This window comes from Neolamprologus multifasciatus, chromosome 11 (assembly GCF_963576455.1).
Source record: "Neolamprologus multifasciatus chromosome 11, fNeoMul1.2, whole genome shotgun sequence".
In the NCBI taxonomy this organism is placed as follows: domain Eukaryota; kingdom Metazoa; phylum Chordata; class Actinopteri; order Cichliformes; family Cichlidae; genus Neolamprologus; species Neolamprologus multifasciatus.
This window is the reverse complement of record NC_140449.1, coordinates 35,194,154-35,212,982: the sequence shown is the minus strand read 5'-3', so window position 1 is coordinate 35,212,982 and position 18,829 is coordinate 35,194,154. Positions and strand designations below refer to the sequence as shown.

General features: G+C 41.1%; 2 protein-coding genes across 2 annotated transcripts; one reads left to right on the top strand and one right to left on the bottom strand.

Moving 5' to 3' along the window:
• Positions 1–909: 909 nt before the first annotated feature.
• Positions 910–9,176, bottom strand: LOC146509177 (putative C-type lectin domain family 20 member A). Its single transcript, XM_085176381.1, has 6 exons — positions 6,754–9,176; positions 6,434–6,487; positions 3,975–4,331; positions 2,164–2,490; positions 1,996–2,093; positions 910–1,616 (listed from the first exon to the last, which is right to left on the bottom strand). The coding sequence occupies exons 1-6, from the start codon at positions 6,800–6,802 to the stop codon at positions 1,479–1,481; spliced, it is 1,023 nt and encodes a 340-aa protein (XP_085032507.1). The 5' UTR covers positions 6,803–9,176; the 3' UTR covers positions 910–1,478.
• Positions 9,177–13,206: 4,030 nt separating this feature from the next.
• Positions 13,207–18,146, top strand: LOC146509176 (putative C-type lectin domain family 20 member A). Its single transcript, XM_085176589.1, has 5 exons — positions 13,207–13,285; positions 15,209–15,556; positions 15,777–16,145; positions 17,146–17,246; positions 17,550–18,146. The coding sequence occupies exons 1-5, from the start codon at positions 13,207–13,209 to the stop codon at positions 17,682–17,684; spliced, it is 1,032 nt and encodes a 343-aa protein (XP_085032715.1). The 3' UTR covers positions 17,685–18,146.
• Positions 18,147–18,829: the final 683 nt, after the last annotated feature.

Here is an 18,829-nt window from a genome sequence, read left to right as displayed (position 1 = left end):
CGTGATTTAAACAGCCCAGCGCTGCTCCCAACAAAGGGAAAACCAATCCTGCAGGGAGACCTACCTCGGCACTTGTGCAGGTGAAACCAAAGGGAAGATTTGCTTCACCATATTTTCTAGTCTTTGGCTTAGAATGAAGTTGGTTTGGAAACATATTCAGCTATGCTTCATCTCCTGCTTTGCGTTTGTGTGGGCGCCCGTGCTAGCAGTGTCCAAGCGTTTTGGTTTTTTTTTTTTCCCTTTTCATGCCGCGCCCCCCCTGCAATGGCTCTGCGCCCCCCCTAGGGGGCGGGCCCCACACTTTGGGAACGTCTGAATTAGAGGGTATCAAGTATCATGATTAGTAGCACTACGAACCCAGGCCCAGTCTCATTGTACTATATACTCTAGCTTTACCATAGCTACGTGGGACCTGGGTTACATATATACTCTGTTAAGCTACTTTTTCCTTTGGGAAGGTACCATCTGTGGAGTCTGCAATTCTGTTGAAGAAAGATGTTGAATCTATTTGATCTATTTAATTTAATCTATTTGAATGCACCGCTGTGTGGACAGGTACTCTGGTCTTAATGTGGAGTTTTATCAGACTGTGAAACAGAAAATATTTGATCTGAATTGATTATGAAAACGACGTCACACAGCTGTCTCGTCGCTTTCACAGATTTTTCTGTGAACAGATGAGCAGCAGAAGTTTTCAGCATTTTACATTCAGATGTTTCACAAACTGTTGGATTGTCTGTCTGGGATTTCATAGCCAGTCATGTGACTGCTGTCCCGCCAATCAGCTTCACTGTATGTGAGACGTCTTATTGTTTAGCATTAAACTTCATGTTGTCTCAGCCTTTATGATGTGTGTTACTGGCATCAAATTCAAAATAAGAGCATAAAAATGAAGCAACTGAAAGTTCTGACAGGGACAATAAAATATCAATAGACTTTATTGAATAGAGTTTACAATGAAGACGGATGCAGAGCCATGACTGTAGTTTACAGACTCAAACAGCAGCAGAGACATTTCTGAGACAGAAACATGTATATTTAATATCATAATAAAGCATAAATGCCCGACTCACTGACATATACGGCATATCTACTGTTATATTGCTGGGAGCTCATTTGAAATATAAAGTATGAAGTCAAAAAGCTCAGACATCAGGCTGCTCTGAACACTCAGTTTCACCTTTTTCTCCTCTTGAACTTTCATATGTAGAGACAGGATATCATGAACATTTATATCTGAGACACAGAAGGTCCGCTCACCTGCTCACCTGCAAACTTTAGCTTTACCAATCAGAAGAAACAAAGAAGCATAAAACATCAGACACTCTGTGATCTGAGCTCAGGATAAAGAAGGATGATTTCCAACTGTCAGTCATGCAAAGCTACGCTGTTACAGTCCAGCAGTCAGAGTACAGAGATGGAAATAAGTTGAATTATACAGCAGATCATCTGAGGAACATCAGCCAATAACGTTCAGACTAAACCGACCCACAGTCTTCCTCCTCACAGTAACCGGCTGTCTCCTCCTCTCTGTGGAAAACCTTCCCATCAGGCTGCGTCCTCCACCTCAGCTTCACCTCCTCTCTGATCCCTTGCTCCACCAGCTTCTCCCTCACCTGAAACACAGTTTCACACATTAACAGAAGCTCCTCATTTATCAGCCGTTGTTTCTGTAGTGAGCAGAAAACGTTGTTCGTGCTGTTTCTGGGGGAAATGAACTAAATGAACTGATGGGGATGAAACTGAAGAATTAGGGCTCGTTGCCTGTCATTGGTTCACTTCGTCTCCTCACAGTAATCTGAAATTAAATCTTCAAGTTACCAGTTAAAAAAAGGTTAAATAATACAAATGGATGGGATTGCATTAAACGAGCCCCGTATCTCTGCAGCTGTGTGCTGTCACGTGTCCCTGAACCTGCACAGACTCACTGCTCTCTATCATTTCACAGTAGTTATAGCAGTTTGTTCCTTGTATCGGGGCCGTGTGACCTCTGACCTGCTGCAGGATGGATTCTTGCACTGTGGGGTCGTTCAGGTCTGCAGATCCCGCCCTCAGCTGAACCTTCACTGACCTCAGGACTGAAGGTTTGACATCTGCAGAGAAAGAAAAGGCAGATGAGCCCAGGAGGACCAGACTGTGCAGAAACACAGAGGACAGACTCACCTCTGGAGCAGAGGAAGGGGCGTTGGTCATTACAGTTACGACTGTTGAAGCTGCCTGTTGATCCGACTATTGTGGCACAGTTTAGACTGTCATCAGGCTGCCAGGGCCCCCATGGCAGGTTGGAGGCTTTGCTCGAGTTTGACCACGTCCAGTAATTTCTGTACAGTCCAATCCAGGCATCAGTATAAAATGGCAACATGAAATCTATCACGTTGTTGTCCGACCAGTTGGTGATGGTGCTCAGGTCTGTGTACGTCTGTCTGCAGTGAGACTGAGCATCAGACCAGGTCACTGAGTTCTTCACCAGGATGTGTTTGTTAGTTGCAGCTGAAACAAAAGATCAGACGGATTCAAACCTGCAGCCAGTGGCGGTCCTAGCCTGTTTGGCGCTCTGCTTTCACAGATGCCAACAGACTAAATAAACTGATCTGCAAGGCCAGTAATGTTGTGGGGATGGAGCTGGACTCTGTTAGGGTGGTGTCTGAGAGGCAGATGTTGCCCAAGATAAGGACAATCATGGATAATACCTCCCACCCACTCCATGACACGCTGGCTAGTCAGGAGCACGTTCAGCGAGAGACTGAGATTACCCATGATGCACCACTGAACGACACAGGAAGTCATTGCTCCCTGTTGCCATCTCCCTGTACAACTCCTCCATCTAACACACTGTAAACACTGCAATAGCTACACCCTTTTTACACACACTCTGCTCTGGAATATTCTTAATATTTATTTATAATCACCTGTTAATCCTTGATATTTATAACTGAGTGATCTGTATATATTAGTGCTGTTTCTTAAATATGTAAAATCTGTAACATAATGTATTGTTTGGAGTTTAGTCTGTTACTGTTACTATTTTTACCATTTCTTCTTGGAGCAACTGTAACTCACATAATTTCCTCAGAGATTAATAAAGTATTCTGACTCTGATTGGTTCAGGATGACCTGCCATTATCCAATCACACATCTGCTTACCTGCATCTTTTGCTCGTTTCTCCTCCTCTTCTTTTCTCTTTTTTCTAAACTGAGCACCTGATGGCTTTGAACTGTTCTTGTCCATCTTGGTTTTAATTTTGCACTCCAGTATGAACACAAATCCCCCAACTCGAGGATCACCACAACATGATCTAACACACCTACACCTTAGTTCACAGATTCACTTTGTCTAAGGTTTATTTCTGAGGTTTCACACAACCCAGGATTCAAATCATGAATACATAATGAGCTTGGATTTACAACATTATAAATGAAATGTGCTCTATTTGGGAGCAGCAGGGCCCCCCCCCCCCCCCCCCCTTTCGACGGCTTGTGTGAGACTCTAAATCATCAAACCGTAAATTTTAAATTGTTATTGATCCCTTTACCCTGAGTCCTATAGTGTATATTTATTTTCTTACTCTTCTTATATATATTGTTTGTTTACTTGCGCTGCTGTAACTGGAGCCTCGTCGTCTCGTCTCTCTATATACTGGACTGTATGTAGCGGAGATGACAATAAAGTTTACTTTGACTTCAGCAGCGAGCAGGTGCACCGAGGGCTCGCGCTCACTTTTCGCTGATAGAATTTCAAAAAAACATTGGTGCAAATTATTATAAGTCTGCATCATGATGTCTGGTGTTTCGGTGCCCATGCCATCCCCAAAATGCGCTGGCATGATGTCGGGGCAGCATGAGTACAAGCAACCTTTTTTTTTGCCGATACTCGTGATGCCGCCCTGGGCAACCGCCCATCTCGCCCATATCAAGTGTCTGCAGCTGAAATGTTCAGTTTGTCAAACCCTGGTACCAAAGTCTGAAACACTCACCGTCATAGCAGACAAAGTAATATTTATCTGAGCACTGTCTTGTGGACCATGATCCAGATGAATATATTGTAACACACTCCCCAGTCCCTGGGTGTCCCCATGACCATTTAAACCAGGATGGCTGAACTGCACCAGTTTGAGACCATTTCCAGCCGCTCTTGGAGAGTCCAATCCACGCCTCTCTGCTCCCTGCCCTTTTCTGAGCTTCCTGGATGAGAGCTGAGCTGTTAACGATGGCGAGGTCAATGTACTCATCTCTGCAGTATTGCTGAGCATCGTTCCAGGACTTCTGCAGGTCAACCAGGTGGAGCTGTCTGACTAACTGATCAGACTGAAGATGGCAGACCATCACGTAACCTGAGAGGACACGAGTCAGTCAGCGCGGTCACAGACTCACCTCAGCTCGAATTTACTCGTCAGGAGAATTTACAGACATTTGAACAATGTTGTGGTCTGTTAATATATATTAACATATGTTACTATATGTTAATATATATTAACATATAGTAACATATGTTAATATATCAACATATGTTAATATATGTTGATATATTAACATATATCAACATATATTAATATATGTTGATATATTAACATATATCAACATATATTAATATATTAATATATTAATATAATATATGTTAATATATTAATATGTTGATATATGTTAATATATGTTGATATATGTTAACATATGTTGATATGTTAACATATGTTAACATATGTTAACATATGTTAACATATGTTAACATATATCAACATATTAATATATTAACATATATTATATTAATATATTAATATAATATATGTTAATATATTAATATGTTGATATATGTTAATATATGTTGATATATGTTAACATATGTTGATATGTTAACATATGTTAACATATGTTAACATATGTTAACATATATCAACATATTAATATATTAACATATATTATATTAATATATTAATATAATATATGTTAATATATTAATATGTTGATATATGTTAATATATGTTGATATATGTTAACATATGTTGATATGTTAACATATGTTGATATGTTAACATATGTTAACATATGTTAACATATGTTAACATATGTTAACATATCAACATATGTTAACATATATCAACATATATTAATATATTAATATATTAATATAATATATGTTAATATATTAATATGTTGATATATGTTAATATATGTTGATATATGTTAACATATGTTGATATGTTAACATATGTTAACATATGTTAACATATGTTAACATATATCAACATATTAATATATTAACATATATTATATTAATATATTAATATAATATATGTTAATATATTAATATGTTGATATATGTTAATATATGTTGATATATGTTAACATATGTTCATATGTTAACATATGTTAACATATGTTAACATATGTTAACATATGTTGATATGTTAACATATATCAACATATATTAACATATATTAATATATGTTGATATATGTTAATATATGTTGATATGTTAACATATGTTAACATATGTTGATATGTTAACATATATTAACATATGTTGATATGTTAACATATATTAACATATATTAATATATGTTGATATATATTAACATATGTTGATATGTTAACATATATTAACATATGTTGATATATGTTAACATATATTAACATATGTTGATATGTTAACATATGTTGATATATCAACATATATTATATATATGTTAATATATCAACATATATGTTAATATATGTTGATATATTAATATATGTGTCCTTCAAAGGATGTGTAACTCGTGTACTGGTTAAAAGGTGTTTTCCGGTGCCTGTGGACACCTACACACTGGTTTCCTGCTCCAGGGCGAAACTCTCACATCAGGTTAAAAAGCTGCTTTAACAGTGCTAAGCTTGTTTTTCACTCTGGCCTTATTGCACATGTATTTGGACGATTTTTCCTCTTCAGTGTGCACAATGAAGGAAAACGACGTGTTAGTGGTCGAGGCTCAAAGCTGAACAACACGTGCACACGGACGTGCTAAAAGCAGTCAGGATCTTTTTCAGCGAGCTGACGGGTTTGCAGCGTTTCAGGCTTTCAGTCAGATTTCTACACAGAAAATTAAATCTAGACGTGTTTTTCTCAGCAGTGCACACAAACAGCCACGTTCATGCACTCTCTCTTCACTCCTTTCTTTCTTTTTTTACTCTTTTACTTCACTTTATACAAACTGTTACTAACTGTCGACTATTAAACTGTCAATCAAATTCTAACTGGACCCAAAGAAACCTTTAGAAGTTTAGTTGACATGACAAAGATCTTTACAGACTGTACGAGTATTTCTGTGACTGCTTGAAGCTCGTTTACAGACACCTTTAAAATAATCCCTATGGAGCAGTTCACTTTGTGCTTTCTTTGATTTTCTGATGTCAAAAGTTTTATTCAAACTATAAATGAGGCGACTGAGATGAGTCTACAGACCTGAGAGCAGCAGCAGGATCAGTCCACACCTCTTCATGACTGAGAGCTGAAAAACTGTGAAGACGTCCTCATGAATCTCATCTGCTCGTTCATTATTAATCACAACACTTGAAGCAGCATCAACAAAGAGGCAGACGTCTCTGTCATTCACTCATTTCTATCTAATCTGATCGTTCAAACAAAACTATCAAACATATTTAACATTTGAAACGTTCAACTTTAAAACTGTTGTCTTCGTTCAATTATCATCATTTTGTTTATTAGAATATCAGATAATGAATGTGTGAGATTATCAAATAAATCAAACATGAATAACATACCGACACGATGAGACGTCTGTGCAGCTGTGACACAGTCAGAACTCTTCATCTGATATAAATGTCATCCTCGCTCCTCCTCCCACGTCCATCAGAGACTTTGTAAAAGTGGTTTTAGAAAGCAGCCCAGTGTTCATTAAAGTGCATTTGATTAAAGATGCTCAGAGTCGTTAACTGAAGATGACTTATTCAAAGTTATTACAGATGCAAACAGACTGACGTCTGGCAGAACGGGCTGTGAACTGGAGCTAGACGAGGCCACGGGCGTCGAACTATGAAACTAGGACTGAGGTTAAACGCAGTAAACGGTTCGGTTTCAGGCTTCAGTGTCTGTGAGAGGAAGAACGTGCTCCTCCTCCTCCTGACTGGAGGTCAGCGTGTCTGCTGCATCATCAGCAAAGATGGACACACTTGGAAATGTTTGTGTCTTCATTTGAATCCAAGGCCGAGGTTTGCTTGCTGTGCATGTGTTTGCATGGATACAGCGCTGATTCTCTGCCCGACCACTTCAGTCTTATTTGACTAATGGTGTCATTATTAGAATTGGGACAAAAGAGCGTTCAAGCTCGACTCCTCCAAACAAATCAGTGATGATGAAGACACAACCCGACACATTTCACATGTCAGTTCCAATCATAGAGAACAAATAGTTCTTATTTTGTTCTTTGTTTGTTTGGCTTCAGCGTGTTTTTAATGATATTACAGTTTTAGTGCATCTCCTCTAAAAGTGCAAAACTTGCTCTGAGAGTCTCACACAGCACCACTTCCAAAGATGGAGGCTCGGTCACATACAAATAAAATGCACTGATTTTAAAGTCACCACTAAATTTCACTGAAAGTATTAAAAAGACGTCATCAAAGTCTACAACTGTGTTTGGTTGCACTGATGGATCTTTTGCTGGAGAAAAGAATCCAGGTTTGTTTTTGTTTTTACCAGAATCTCAACCAGAGACATGGACACAGGAAGTTTAGCTTGAAAAAATGGAAGAAAATGAATGAATGGATGGAAACACAGTAAACACAGTTCTTCTGTTCACAGGAACAGGCCCGCTCAGGGACACAGGTCAGGGCTTCTTCTGGAGCTGAGTGCAAGGCAGATGTCAGAGAGATGATTATCTCCACAACAATGATCTGGGAGAGAGTGTAGGCTCGAAGTGGTCCTCGTGTACGCACAATCTGATATCCTCGTGTTGGTGTTGTTCCCAGATCATCATACTAAAGGTTGTTCCAGGATCAACATTGCAAGTGACCAATCAGAATGTTGTGATGTCATACTTTTGCGACTTCGGGAAAAACCGGCGTAAAACAAAAAACTGTACTTAAGCTGCGAGAAACCGCCTTTGTCCGCCGATCAACGGACCCTAACCCTGACCCTAACCCTAACCCTTTAATAAACGCTAAGCAGAATTGATATTGTCCTTGCAACATTGGAATTTCATAAATGCACGAATGGGTTGGTGCGCAAAAGAATAACGTCACAATAATGTGATTGGTCACTTGCAATGTTGAACCTGGAACAACATTTTCATGATGATCTGGGAACAACACCAACACGACGATATCAGGTCATTCCTTGTGTACAGAGGGGTGATGAGCTGCCAGAAGACAAGTGTGTCAGCTAAAGTGAAGGAAACCAGCTGACCAGCAGGTGGAGCCAAAGGTGAGTCTGGCCAACATGAGAGAGAGAAAGAAGAAGCCAGACCTGCCCTGGATCATGAAAAAGGTGGGCTGTATCCCAATTCAGGGTCTGCAGCCTTAAAGTACGTAGCCTCAACGGTCCTCAAGGGCCGCGTACTTAAAGACCGCTAAGGCCGGAAGTGCGAGGCTTGTGAAATGGGACGGTCTAGCCTCCGTTGCGCTGGTCAGGTTGCCTAGCAACCATGATACTAACAGCTGGAAACGTTTCATACAGCTTTGTTTGACAGAAATGAAGGAGAAAATCTTTTGTTCATTTGTTTGTTTCTACATGAGCTTTGATCATTCTCTGATTAAGCTCAGCTATTGAACGGTGTATATTTTAAAGTAAAGGCTTTAAAACCAAGTTAGTACAAACGTCACTAATGTCACATGACTTTGCTGACATGTGACCAACAGGAATGTTTTAATGTTCTTCGTTATTAAACATTTGCACATAAATAAGTGACATAATATTCAGTACTTACTTAAAGTTTACTCTTCGGGCGCCCCTCATCCGCCGTTTTTTTTTCAGCAAAATTATCCACACCCACCGCCGCGCTATGCATTCTGGGATATGTTGGGCCACGAAGTCTACACCGCCACGTCCTTAAAATTCAGGGAAATGAAGGACGCATTTGAGGGCCGCATTTGGAGCAGCCTTTGAATTGGGACAGCCTTCGTCGCGTCGATGTGACGTAATCGGCCTTAAAATGCGGCCTTTAAGGCTGCAGACCCTGAATTGGGATGCAGCCATGCAGTTTGAGCACTGTGGGTCCTTTTAGTCATCAGGCTAAGCTGCTGGTTTGCTGACACTGAACAAAGATCTGGTTTCCAGGAATTACTGAGTTCGATCCTTTATTTCTACTGGTCACGCTCAGTCAGGTTAAATGAGCACAGCTAATGAGCTGCGGAATCAAAATACTTTATTAATACCAGAGGAAATAATGTGGTCACAGTTCCTCCAATACAATCAATAAATAAAATATAATATGTTACAAAGTTACAAAATGTAACAACGTAGCTCTGCTATATAGCTTTAATTCTAAATATCCCAGTTTGTTACACAAAATTTAATATAGATAGTTAAATTAAGGCGCCCCTCAACAGATTTGGCATGAAAAGAAGGGAAGTGTCATGGGGAGTTCACCTTAACTTTATTCACTGTAGTGTCTCAGTGCTCGTGATGCAGGGGCAGTGTAAACGGAGGATGGATGGAGGGTGGTGGGGGCTCCACCTTGGCTATGACGATGATGATTACACTCCTGCTCACTCAGTGGAATTTTTCTGCTGCTGGGCCCAAACTCATCCTTTCCTTTTACTGAGCTCACAGGTTTAACAGGCTCTTCCTCGCCCCACGCTTCTGTGTAAATGCATGTAGCCCCGCCCCTTCCAAGGTCACATGATGTTGCTCACTTGCTGAGTTAAAATACAGGATTTTTTTCACTTGGCAAATAAGTTGGAGGCAGAATAAGGAAGCCGTATAAGTATTTAATCTTGTCTGTAGAATGAATACTACAAAGTTCAACACAGCCAGACTTTCTTTGAGTCAGCTGCCTCAACAAAGTCTTAAAGAGATAATAAAGACAGTGGTTATCAACTTTCTCTGTTAAGATGGGCTTTTTAACCCTGTGAGGTCATCATCACTGATGACCCTGAACCTAACTGTCCCAAACCCTGTTATGGTTAGTGTCAGACGCAGAGTCAGTATCATAAAGATAGCCATGGAGGACTTTCAGGACATGCTTACTAATCTACAGCCTAATAAATGGTCTGAGTAACCCTCATCACTCAGGACGCTCACACACAGACTCAGACTCAGTTTGCACTACGTCAAAGCACTTTGCAACCTGTTCTTCCAAATTGTTTATTTCTGCACAGTTGTTGTCGAGCATCCACAATTTCGTTGTACATGTTCAGCGACAATAAAAGGCTATTTTGTTTAATTCTAGTTAATGTGAGGAGCAGGATTTTTCAATTCCATTTTATTTTATTTATATAGCGCCAAATCACAACAAAAGTCGCCTCAAGGCGCTTCATAGATACAGAGAAAAACCCAACAATCATATGACCCCCTATGAGCAGCACTTTGGCGACAGTGGGAAGGAAAAACTCCCTTTTAACAGGAAGAAACCTCCAGCAGAACCAGGCTCAGGGAGGGGCGGGGCCATCTGCTGTGATTGGTTGGGGTGAGAGAAGGAAGACAGGATAAAGACATGCTGTGGAAGAGAGACAGAGGTTAATAACAGATATGATTCAATGCAGAGAGGTCTGTTAATACATAGTGAGTGAAGAAGAAAAACTCCGGCACCCCGGCAGCCTACGTCTATTGCAGCATAACTAAGGGAGGATTCAGGGTCACCTGGTCCAGCCCTAACTATATGCTTTAGCAAAAAGGAAAGTTTGAAGCCTAATCTTGAAAGTAGAGATAGTGTCTGTCTCCTGAATCCAAACTGGAAGCTGGTTCCACAGAAGAGGGGCCTGAAAACTGAAGGCTCTGCCTCCCATTCTACTTTTAAATACTCTAGGAACAACAAGTAGGCCTGCAGAGCGAGAGCGAAGTGCTCTAATAGGGTGATATGGTACTACAAGGTCATTAAGATAAGATCCTGATTATTTAAGACCTTGTATGTGAGGAGCAGGATTTTGAATTCTGGATTTAACAGGAAGCCAAAACAGGAGCAATCTGCTCTCTCTTTCTAGTCCCTGTCAGGACTCTTGCTGCAGCATTTTGGATTAGCTGAAGGCTTTTCAGGGAGTTTTTTGGACATCCTGATAATAATGAATTGCAGTAGTCCAGCCTGGAAGTAATAAATGCATGAACTAGTTTTTCAGTGTCACTCTGAGACAGGATATTTCTAATTTTAGAGATGTTGCACAAATGGAAGAACGCAGTCTTACATATTTGTTTAATATGTGTGTTGAAGGACATATCCTGGTCAAAAATGACTCCAAGGTTCCTCACAGTGTTACTGGAGGCCAAGGTAATGCCATCCAGAGTAAGAATCTGCTTAGATACCATATTTCTAAGCTTTTCAGCGCCGAGTACAATAACCTCAGTTTTATCTGAATTAAGAAGCAGGAAGTTAGCGGCCATCCAAGTCTTTATGTCTTTAAGACATTCCTGCAGTTTAACTCATTGGTGTGTGTTATCTGGCTTCATGGACAGATAGAGCTGGGTGTCATCTGCATAGCACTGTAAATGTATGCTATGTCTTCTAATGATGCTGCCTAAGGGAAGCATGTATAATGTAAACAGAATTGGTCCTAGCACTGAACCCTGTGGAACTCCATAATTAACCTCAGTGTGTGAAGAGGACTCTCCATTTACATGCACAAACTGGAGTCTATTAGATAGATATGATACAAACCACTGCAGTGCAATACCTGTAATACCTACAGCATGTTCTAATCGCTCTAATAGGATATTATGGTCGACAGTATCGAATGCTGCACTAAGGTCAAGAAGGACAAGCACAGAGATGAGTCCACTGTCAGAGGCCATAAGAAGATCATTTGTAACCTTCACTAAAGCTGTTTCTGTGCTGTGATGAACTCTGAAACCTGACTGAAACCAAAGATGTGAAGTGATGATTACTACAGAGAAAACAATCAAGAAGTAGGAAAATCTAGAAAAAATTAATTCTTAATATTAAATATTTGTAATATAAAAACTGCCAAATCAGTACAATTAGAAGTTAAAATGTGTCTTCAGTCGGTCAGCACAGATCATTTTAGATGAAGAGTTGAATCTGAACACTCTTTTATCAGAGTTATAATATAATTACAGCCCAGACCACAAAGTGGTGAGGCAGAGAGTCTGTGCTGTATCCATGCAAACACACGAAATGCTTCTGCTTTAGATTCAAATGAAGATGCCAAGATTTCCGTCTGTACTGACAAATGATGATAAGATTCAAAAGTTTTAACACAACTTCATTTTAATGGAGTAAAACTGAAGAGAGAAGTAAAATAAATCAACTGACCCAACGTCCATCTCTTTGATTTAACAGCTTCACACTTTTGACCTCATTCACAGTCTGTTCTGGTCGGAGAGTCGTTTGCATCTGAAATGAGTGTGAATAAGTCAACTTCAGATTTATATGCCTGTTTTTGCATTCAGAAATGACTCCATAAATCTTTTAACCAAATAGACTTTAATGAACACTTCTATCTAAGAACATGTGCCGGGTTTTTCCATCGTTATTGATGACTTTCTGAGAGAGGAGGAAGAGGAGGGAGGGACGGATGTATATTTAGAGAGTCTGGGTGTCTCGTGGACAAACACTCTGACTCCATCTCCTCACTGCAGGTATGTTCTGAGATTCTCTTTTGTCTCATATTCATGTGAAGTGATGAGTAATAATTCATGTTGATGGAAGAATCATTCAGTCACACAATGTTCAGTCTGTAATATCTGTACATTGGTGCATTGGGCCACATTGGTGCATTGAGTCTTCAAGTCTGGTTTGAGTGATTTAACAGGAATTTAACTCTGTTTCAAGTTCATGACAGAGCTGCTGCTGTCAGCTGGTGGGATGGGTCAGTTTAGAAGGTCCCATCGATCATTAATCGTTTGGAGAAACAAACAGGAGTAATGGCAGGGTTGATGTAAGGCCTGTGATTATCCTCCTTCCTGTATCACAGGAATGTGATGCTAAACACGTGAAAATAATGTCTTCAGACTCCCACAAACACGCTGACAGTTTACAGTGAGAGCTAACTCAGTGATAATAAAGAAGCGTCCCTCTATGCTGATGATGTTTTTGTGTCCATGATGAAATGGTTGCAGAAGAAGTGCTTACAGTCTCCGAGCTGTCCGTCATGAAGTGTGGTGAAGCGCTCCTGCTGCTGCTCTCAGGTCAGTAAACATGTCTCACACATTCAGTTACAAGAAAACGTGGCGACCTGTCGGCCTCAAACCTCAATAAACTGAAACTGTGTGCTACGAGGTGAGAGTGTGATCATCAAGCTTAAAGTCGGTTTCTTGTTTTCATCTTTTCACCTGCTAGATCACCATAGCAACTGATGATAAACACATAACTTGGTCTGGAGCAGGTTACGTGTGGCGTTTCTGTGCAAAGTGCCACGTTTTACTGATTCTTTTATTTACAGCCTGATTTAAGTGTATCTCACCAACATGACTGAATGAAGCTGTGACCAGAGATGGGCAGTAACACGTTACTGTAATCCGATTACTTTTTTCAAGTAACGAGTAAAGTAAGGGATTACTATTGCAAAAACAGTAATTAGATTACGTTACTTTCCCGTAGGAACGCTGCGTTACTGCGTTACTAAAACCGTGATTTTTTGCGAGAATGTGTCATGACAGTGACGTAAGCGAGTGCGACGTTCGTGACAACAGCTGTGTGCAGATCAACAATGGATCATATATCGAGTGCAGAGAGAGTATGAGCGTGCAGCGTTTAAAGCGTGGAAGTACTGACCTTACTTTGAGTTTGATTCCATAAAAAGTGACAAAAACATTAGTGTCCGTTGTGCGTGGGAAGAAAACTTCTTTTTACAGCGAAAAAAAACCCCTAAACTTCCAAACAAGCACCGAGTAGCTACGACGTAATGGGAAACTCACAGAGAAACTCGCGGATTCTTCCACTGACCGCGGCACACCTGCACCAGGGTAACCCTCCGCCTACCCCACTCCTGCTTTACAGGTGAAAATAGAGCAACAGGACCGCTAGTCTTTGACTTTATTTATTTTCTGCTGTGTTTTACTTGCATCTATTTGAAAGACTGAGTGTAAACACACAAAATATTTTATTTTATGTGCTGGAATGTGCAGAAAATAGGTTTAAATGTTAAACTAATTTCTTCCAGTCAGAGAATGTTGCAGATAATTAAATTTTTGCTTGATGCATAAAGTTAAAAGATTAAAACTAATAAAACAAGTTTTAAAAAGAGACTTTTCCATTTGATTACATTTTGTATGATGATTATGTAGAAAAAGTAGAATTGGGCTGAAAGATCTATCACTTTATCACCTATTCAGGTTGTAAATCGTGTTTTTAAAAAGTAACTAAGTAACTAAGTAATTAATTACTTTTGGAAATAAGTAATCAGTAAAGTAACGGGATTACTTTTTGGGGGAAGTAATCAGTAATTAGTTACTGATTACTTTTTTTAAGTAACTTGACCAACACTGGCTGTGACGTTATGCCATCACAAACAGCTGGTGTTGTGTTGCCACTGGAATTGATATAGATCCAGTTAGTGATGCAGAAATATAAATATAAATGTTTCGAGGTTTAATCTGTTGCTGGGTGTTTGTTGCTGGAACTGCAGCTAATGTTCAGTTCAGTTTCATTTATACAGCACCACATCACAACAACAGTTGGTTAAAGACTGTACAATAACACAGAGAAACCCAACAATCAGATGATTCCTGTGAGCAAGCGCTTTGGTGACAGTGGGAAGAAAAAACTCCCATTAACAGGAACAATCCTCCAGTATAACCAGGAAGGTAAACTGGAGCTAATTTTATTTTCACGACTTCTTCGACTGCAGAAGAGTGGAATACCTGAACAGACATAAGAAAATAATTAATTGTCAAAAATATCAAACTTTGTGTGGTTGATCGCCCGTGGACCACTTTGGTTTTTCAGATGTTAATAAATCAAAACTATTCACAGTTATCAGTGAAGACGAGCAGAGTTTGTAGCTTGTTGAGTCGAAGCGATAAACGGACGTTTTCCTGACGGAATAATCTGTGACGTTTTGGGTGGCGTGTGTTTTTGCAGTCAGGGCTGTCTCTTGTGTCGTCTCTCAGGTTATGTTTGCCAGTTTCAGTCTGGTCAGTGCGACAGACAGTTCCACTTCGTCACTCAGTCAAAGACCTGGACCGAAGCTCAGCTGTACTGCAGAGAGAAGTACACCGATCTCGCCACCTTCACCAGCAAAGACGAAACTATGGCGGCCCAACAGCTGGTGGGGAGTCAAAAATTCTGGATCGGACTCTTCAGGGTCTGGAAGTGGTCTTATACTGGGACAGGTAAATCAACCTTCACAAAGTGGGGCACAGGCGAGCCTGGTGTGGGGAAGTGTGTGACGGTATCTACACTGGGATTCTGGTCGACCAGAGACTGTTCAGAAGAGAAGCACTTCATCTGTTACAGCGGTGAGTGGCATCGGCACCTGAAAGCACCACGACGAAGGAGCAATAGTCTGTCAGATAGATTTATATATTTATATTATTATGTAAAACTAAAACATATTTAGTCAAAGAAAAGATATCATGATCAGCATTTCTTAAAAATATCAGTTTGTAGTTTAAAAAAGGTGAATGTTGTTGGTGAACATTTCCAGCCTGTCTCTGACTCTGCTCGTTTCTCTTCCAGGTGATGCTGGCCGTTACATCCTGGTGCAGGACTCGAGGAGCTTTCACGGCGCTCGGTCCTACTGCAGGGAGAGGTACACAGACCTGAGCACCGTCAACAGCGTGGTGAACAACACGGAGATCGTGACTCTGCTGGCGTCAGGCATGCATGATAGTTACTCAGTGAATGGAAATAGATGGCTGATTCCCTCTTTGTCACGTGCCTGGATTGGTTTGAGCAACAGCTGGGAGTGGTCCGATGGCAGCGACGTCCAGCTCCTGCCTCTGACTTTGCAATCGGGAGATGGGGACTGTGTGATGGTGGACCGATCATCATCATCGTGGCTTTTCCAGCCATGCAGTAATACCCACCCCTTCCTCTGCTACCAGGGTGAGTCTGTGCTCACTGCAGAGCCTGATCCTCCTGAGATGAGTCGGTAAATTTGATGATGAGATTGTTGTTGTGGGTCGAACTGCAGTCGTGGATGTAGAGGAAATACAGGAGGGGGCTCAGCACACAGCCCTGTGGGGAGCCGGTGCTCAGTGTGCGAGTGGAGGAGAGATGAGGGCGGAGTCTTACAGTCTGGGGCCGGTGTCGCGGTTTGCCAGGGCAGGATGTGGGGATGAGGAGCCAAATGCAGGACTCTGGTAATGATGACAGTGCATCAATGGTAATGACAATTTGCATAATCATGATTAAGGAACTGACCTCCCAGCCCATTGTTCCTTCACTGGGCTGGTTTCAGTCATTATGCAAATGTACTGTTTATAAGGTTGGAAACCTGCAGTCAGCTGAGACTGAAGACGTCACCTGATGATGACAAAACGTTTCTCCCAGAAAACGCTACGTCCAGATGAACAGAATCAGCCTTTGGAGATTTATTTTCCTGGATGATTGAGATGCATCAAGACAACTTGATACAGTCCAGAACTGATCCTGCAAATGTTTCTAGGTCCTGGTTTCTGTCCCCGTCTGTCTGTGTGAAGCCGTCCTGTAGTTTGGAGAGAGCAACTTCAGGCCAGGTTGTAACCGTCTCTGTGTTGGGCACTGCGTCTGAGGGGGGTGTAGGCTGGGGAGAGCAGGAGGGAGAGGACCCACAAACACCCACAGACTCAAGAACAGTTTCTTCCCAAAGGATCTCACACATGCACCGATAACACAGTCCCCCCCCCCCTCTTTTAACCCGAACTGTATATACAAAACAGTCTTTATTTACACACCTGCTTGTTCTTGTTTCTGTTAATACTGTCAATATTGATATAGTGCTGCAGAACTGCCCCCCCCCCCCCCCCCGACATGTTTGCACTGAGTTGGAGCTGTTCTGTATCTCATTGTACGACTGCATAGTGACAACAAGATCTATTCTGATTGGCTTGTTGTTTCTCTGCAGATGTCCAGACTCCAGTGTTGCAGCGCAGCGTGAAGGTTCAGCTGAGCGCGGGCTCTGCAGACCTGAACGACCCCGCAGTGCAAGAGTCCATCCTGCAGCAGGTCAGAGGTCACACGGCACCCTGTTCCTGCAGCAGAGCCCCACCAAACTGAAGCCTCTTACATCTTTAAAATAAAAACCAGAAGATCATTTGGTGGTACTTTCCTCTAGTCTGCATGTCCTCAGTCAGCAAGAAAGAAAATACTCAATGACAACCGTGTTAGCATAAATTCAAGAATTTAAGAATGAAATTCAGTGATCACTCAGTGATTGTGCTGGTTATAAATCAGTCACTGTGTCTTCATCAGGTTTCAAACACTTTTCGACTTTACACGCTGTCATAATGTGTGAAAACTGTGTTTCAGGTGAGGGAGAAGCTGGTGGAGCAAGGAGTCACTGAGGGGGTGAAGCTGAGGTGGAGGACGCAGCCTGATGGGAAGGTTTTCCACAGAGACGAGGAGACAGCCGGTTACTGTGAGGAAGACTGTGGGTCGGTTTAGTCTGCACACCAGGAAGTGACATCATCTGTGTATTCATTATCACTGGCTGATGTTTTAATGATAAATCGATTACATCTTTTAATCTGTAAAAGTTATCTGACTGACAAATATCAGTAGCTAGCTCCTAAATTATTGTGTATATTAGGGTTAGTAATCGAGTATATGTAATGTTTGAAGAGTAATTACTCTGTAGATTAGTGTTGCTGGACCTGTAATCACGACTCTCTGCTTTGAGAGTCCTGCTGTGAGGAAACAGCTGCAAATGATTTTCTTTTTATTAACTATGATTTTTCTTCTTCAGCTGTTTTTCTCAATGCATGAAATTGTAATTTTCATCTTATGAACTAAATAAAAGAGCAGCTTTACACACCTCTACTTTTTCACAACGTAAGGGTTATGATGGCAAACAGGGCACCGATAACACTAATGTGAATACATTTCATGATTTTGATTATTAGACTTTGATTCTTCAGTTAAATCAGAGCTCAGATTGTCACCTTCACAGCCTGCGGTGCACAGCCTCTTAAAAAGTCAAATTTAACATCAAACTGTTAAATTGTTGAATGTTGTCATTGTGTTTCTTAAATGTGTAAAGTCTTAGTTTAAGCAGCAGATCAAAGACGTTCCTTTGATCCTGACCACCTCTCTGTGCTGGGGGAGGTTTGATTGCAGATACATCCTGACAGATCTGCTTCCTGTGTTGTTGCTTCCTGCTTTTATGACCCTTTTGGTGAGCAGGAGGTCACACAAACACACCCCCATCACACACACACACACATAGACACACAGTGCCTTTTAGAACCATTGGGGGGTTTTATGGTGGGAGGTGTTGTGTTGTGTAAACTGTAACTATCATGGGAATAAACAGCTGTGAGGAAGCTGCTCTTTGAAGGATTTGGGCTACAGACAGATGAGGAGCTTTGCTCCACCCCCTGGTTCTGACCAAGCTTCCCTTGTTAGCGAGTTGAAGATGTTTTGTTTTTCGTTCTTCATGAGGAATACGTCTCTAAACGTATCTGTAACCGGAAGGTCGCCGGTTCGATCCCTGGACTCTCTGTCCTGGTCGTTGTGTCCTTGGGCAAGACACTTCACCTTCCGCCTACTGGTGATGGTCAGAGGGGCCGATGGCACAATATGGCAGCCTC

What these genes read in the sequence shown, in the direction of transcription:
- LOC146509177 (XM_085176381.1), bottom strand. Translation starts at nt 6,802, where the DNA reads ATGAAGAGTTCTGACTGTGTCACAGCTGCACAGACGTCTCATCGTGTC. An exon ending in ACAGACGTCTCATCGTGTCG is followed by an intron (nt 6,488 to 6,753) that starts GTATGTTATTCA and finishes ACGTCTTCACAG; the next exon opens with TTTTTCAGCTCTCAGTCATG. An exon ending in GATCCTGCTGCTGCTCTCAG is followed by an intron (nt 4,332 to 6,433) that starts GTCTGTAGACTC and finishes GTGTCCTCTCAG; the next exon opens with GTTACGTGATGGTCTGCCAT.
- LOC146509176 (XM_085176589.1), top strand. Translation starts at nt 13,207, where the DNA reads ATGGTTGCAGAAGAAGTGCTTACAGTCTCCGAGCTGTCCGTCATGAAG. An exon ending in GCTCCTGCTGCTGCTCTCAG is followed by an intron (nt 13,286 to 15,208) that starts GTCAGTAAACAT and finishes GTCGTCTCTCAG; the next exon opens with GTTATGTTTGCCAGTTTCAG. An exon ending in AAGAGTCCATCCTGCAGCAG is followed by an intron (nt 17,247 to 17,549) that starts GTCAGAGGTCAC and finishes ACTGTGTTTCAG; the next exon opens with GTGAGGGAGAAGCTGGTGGA.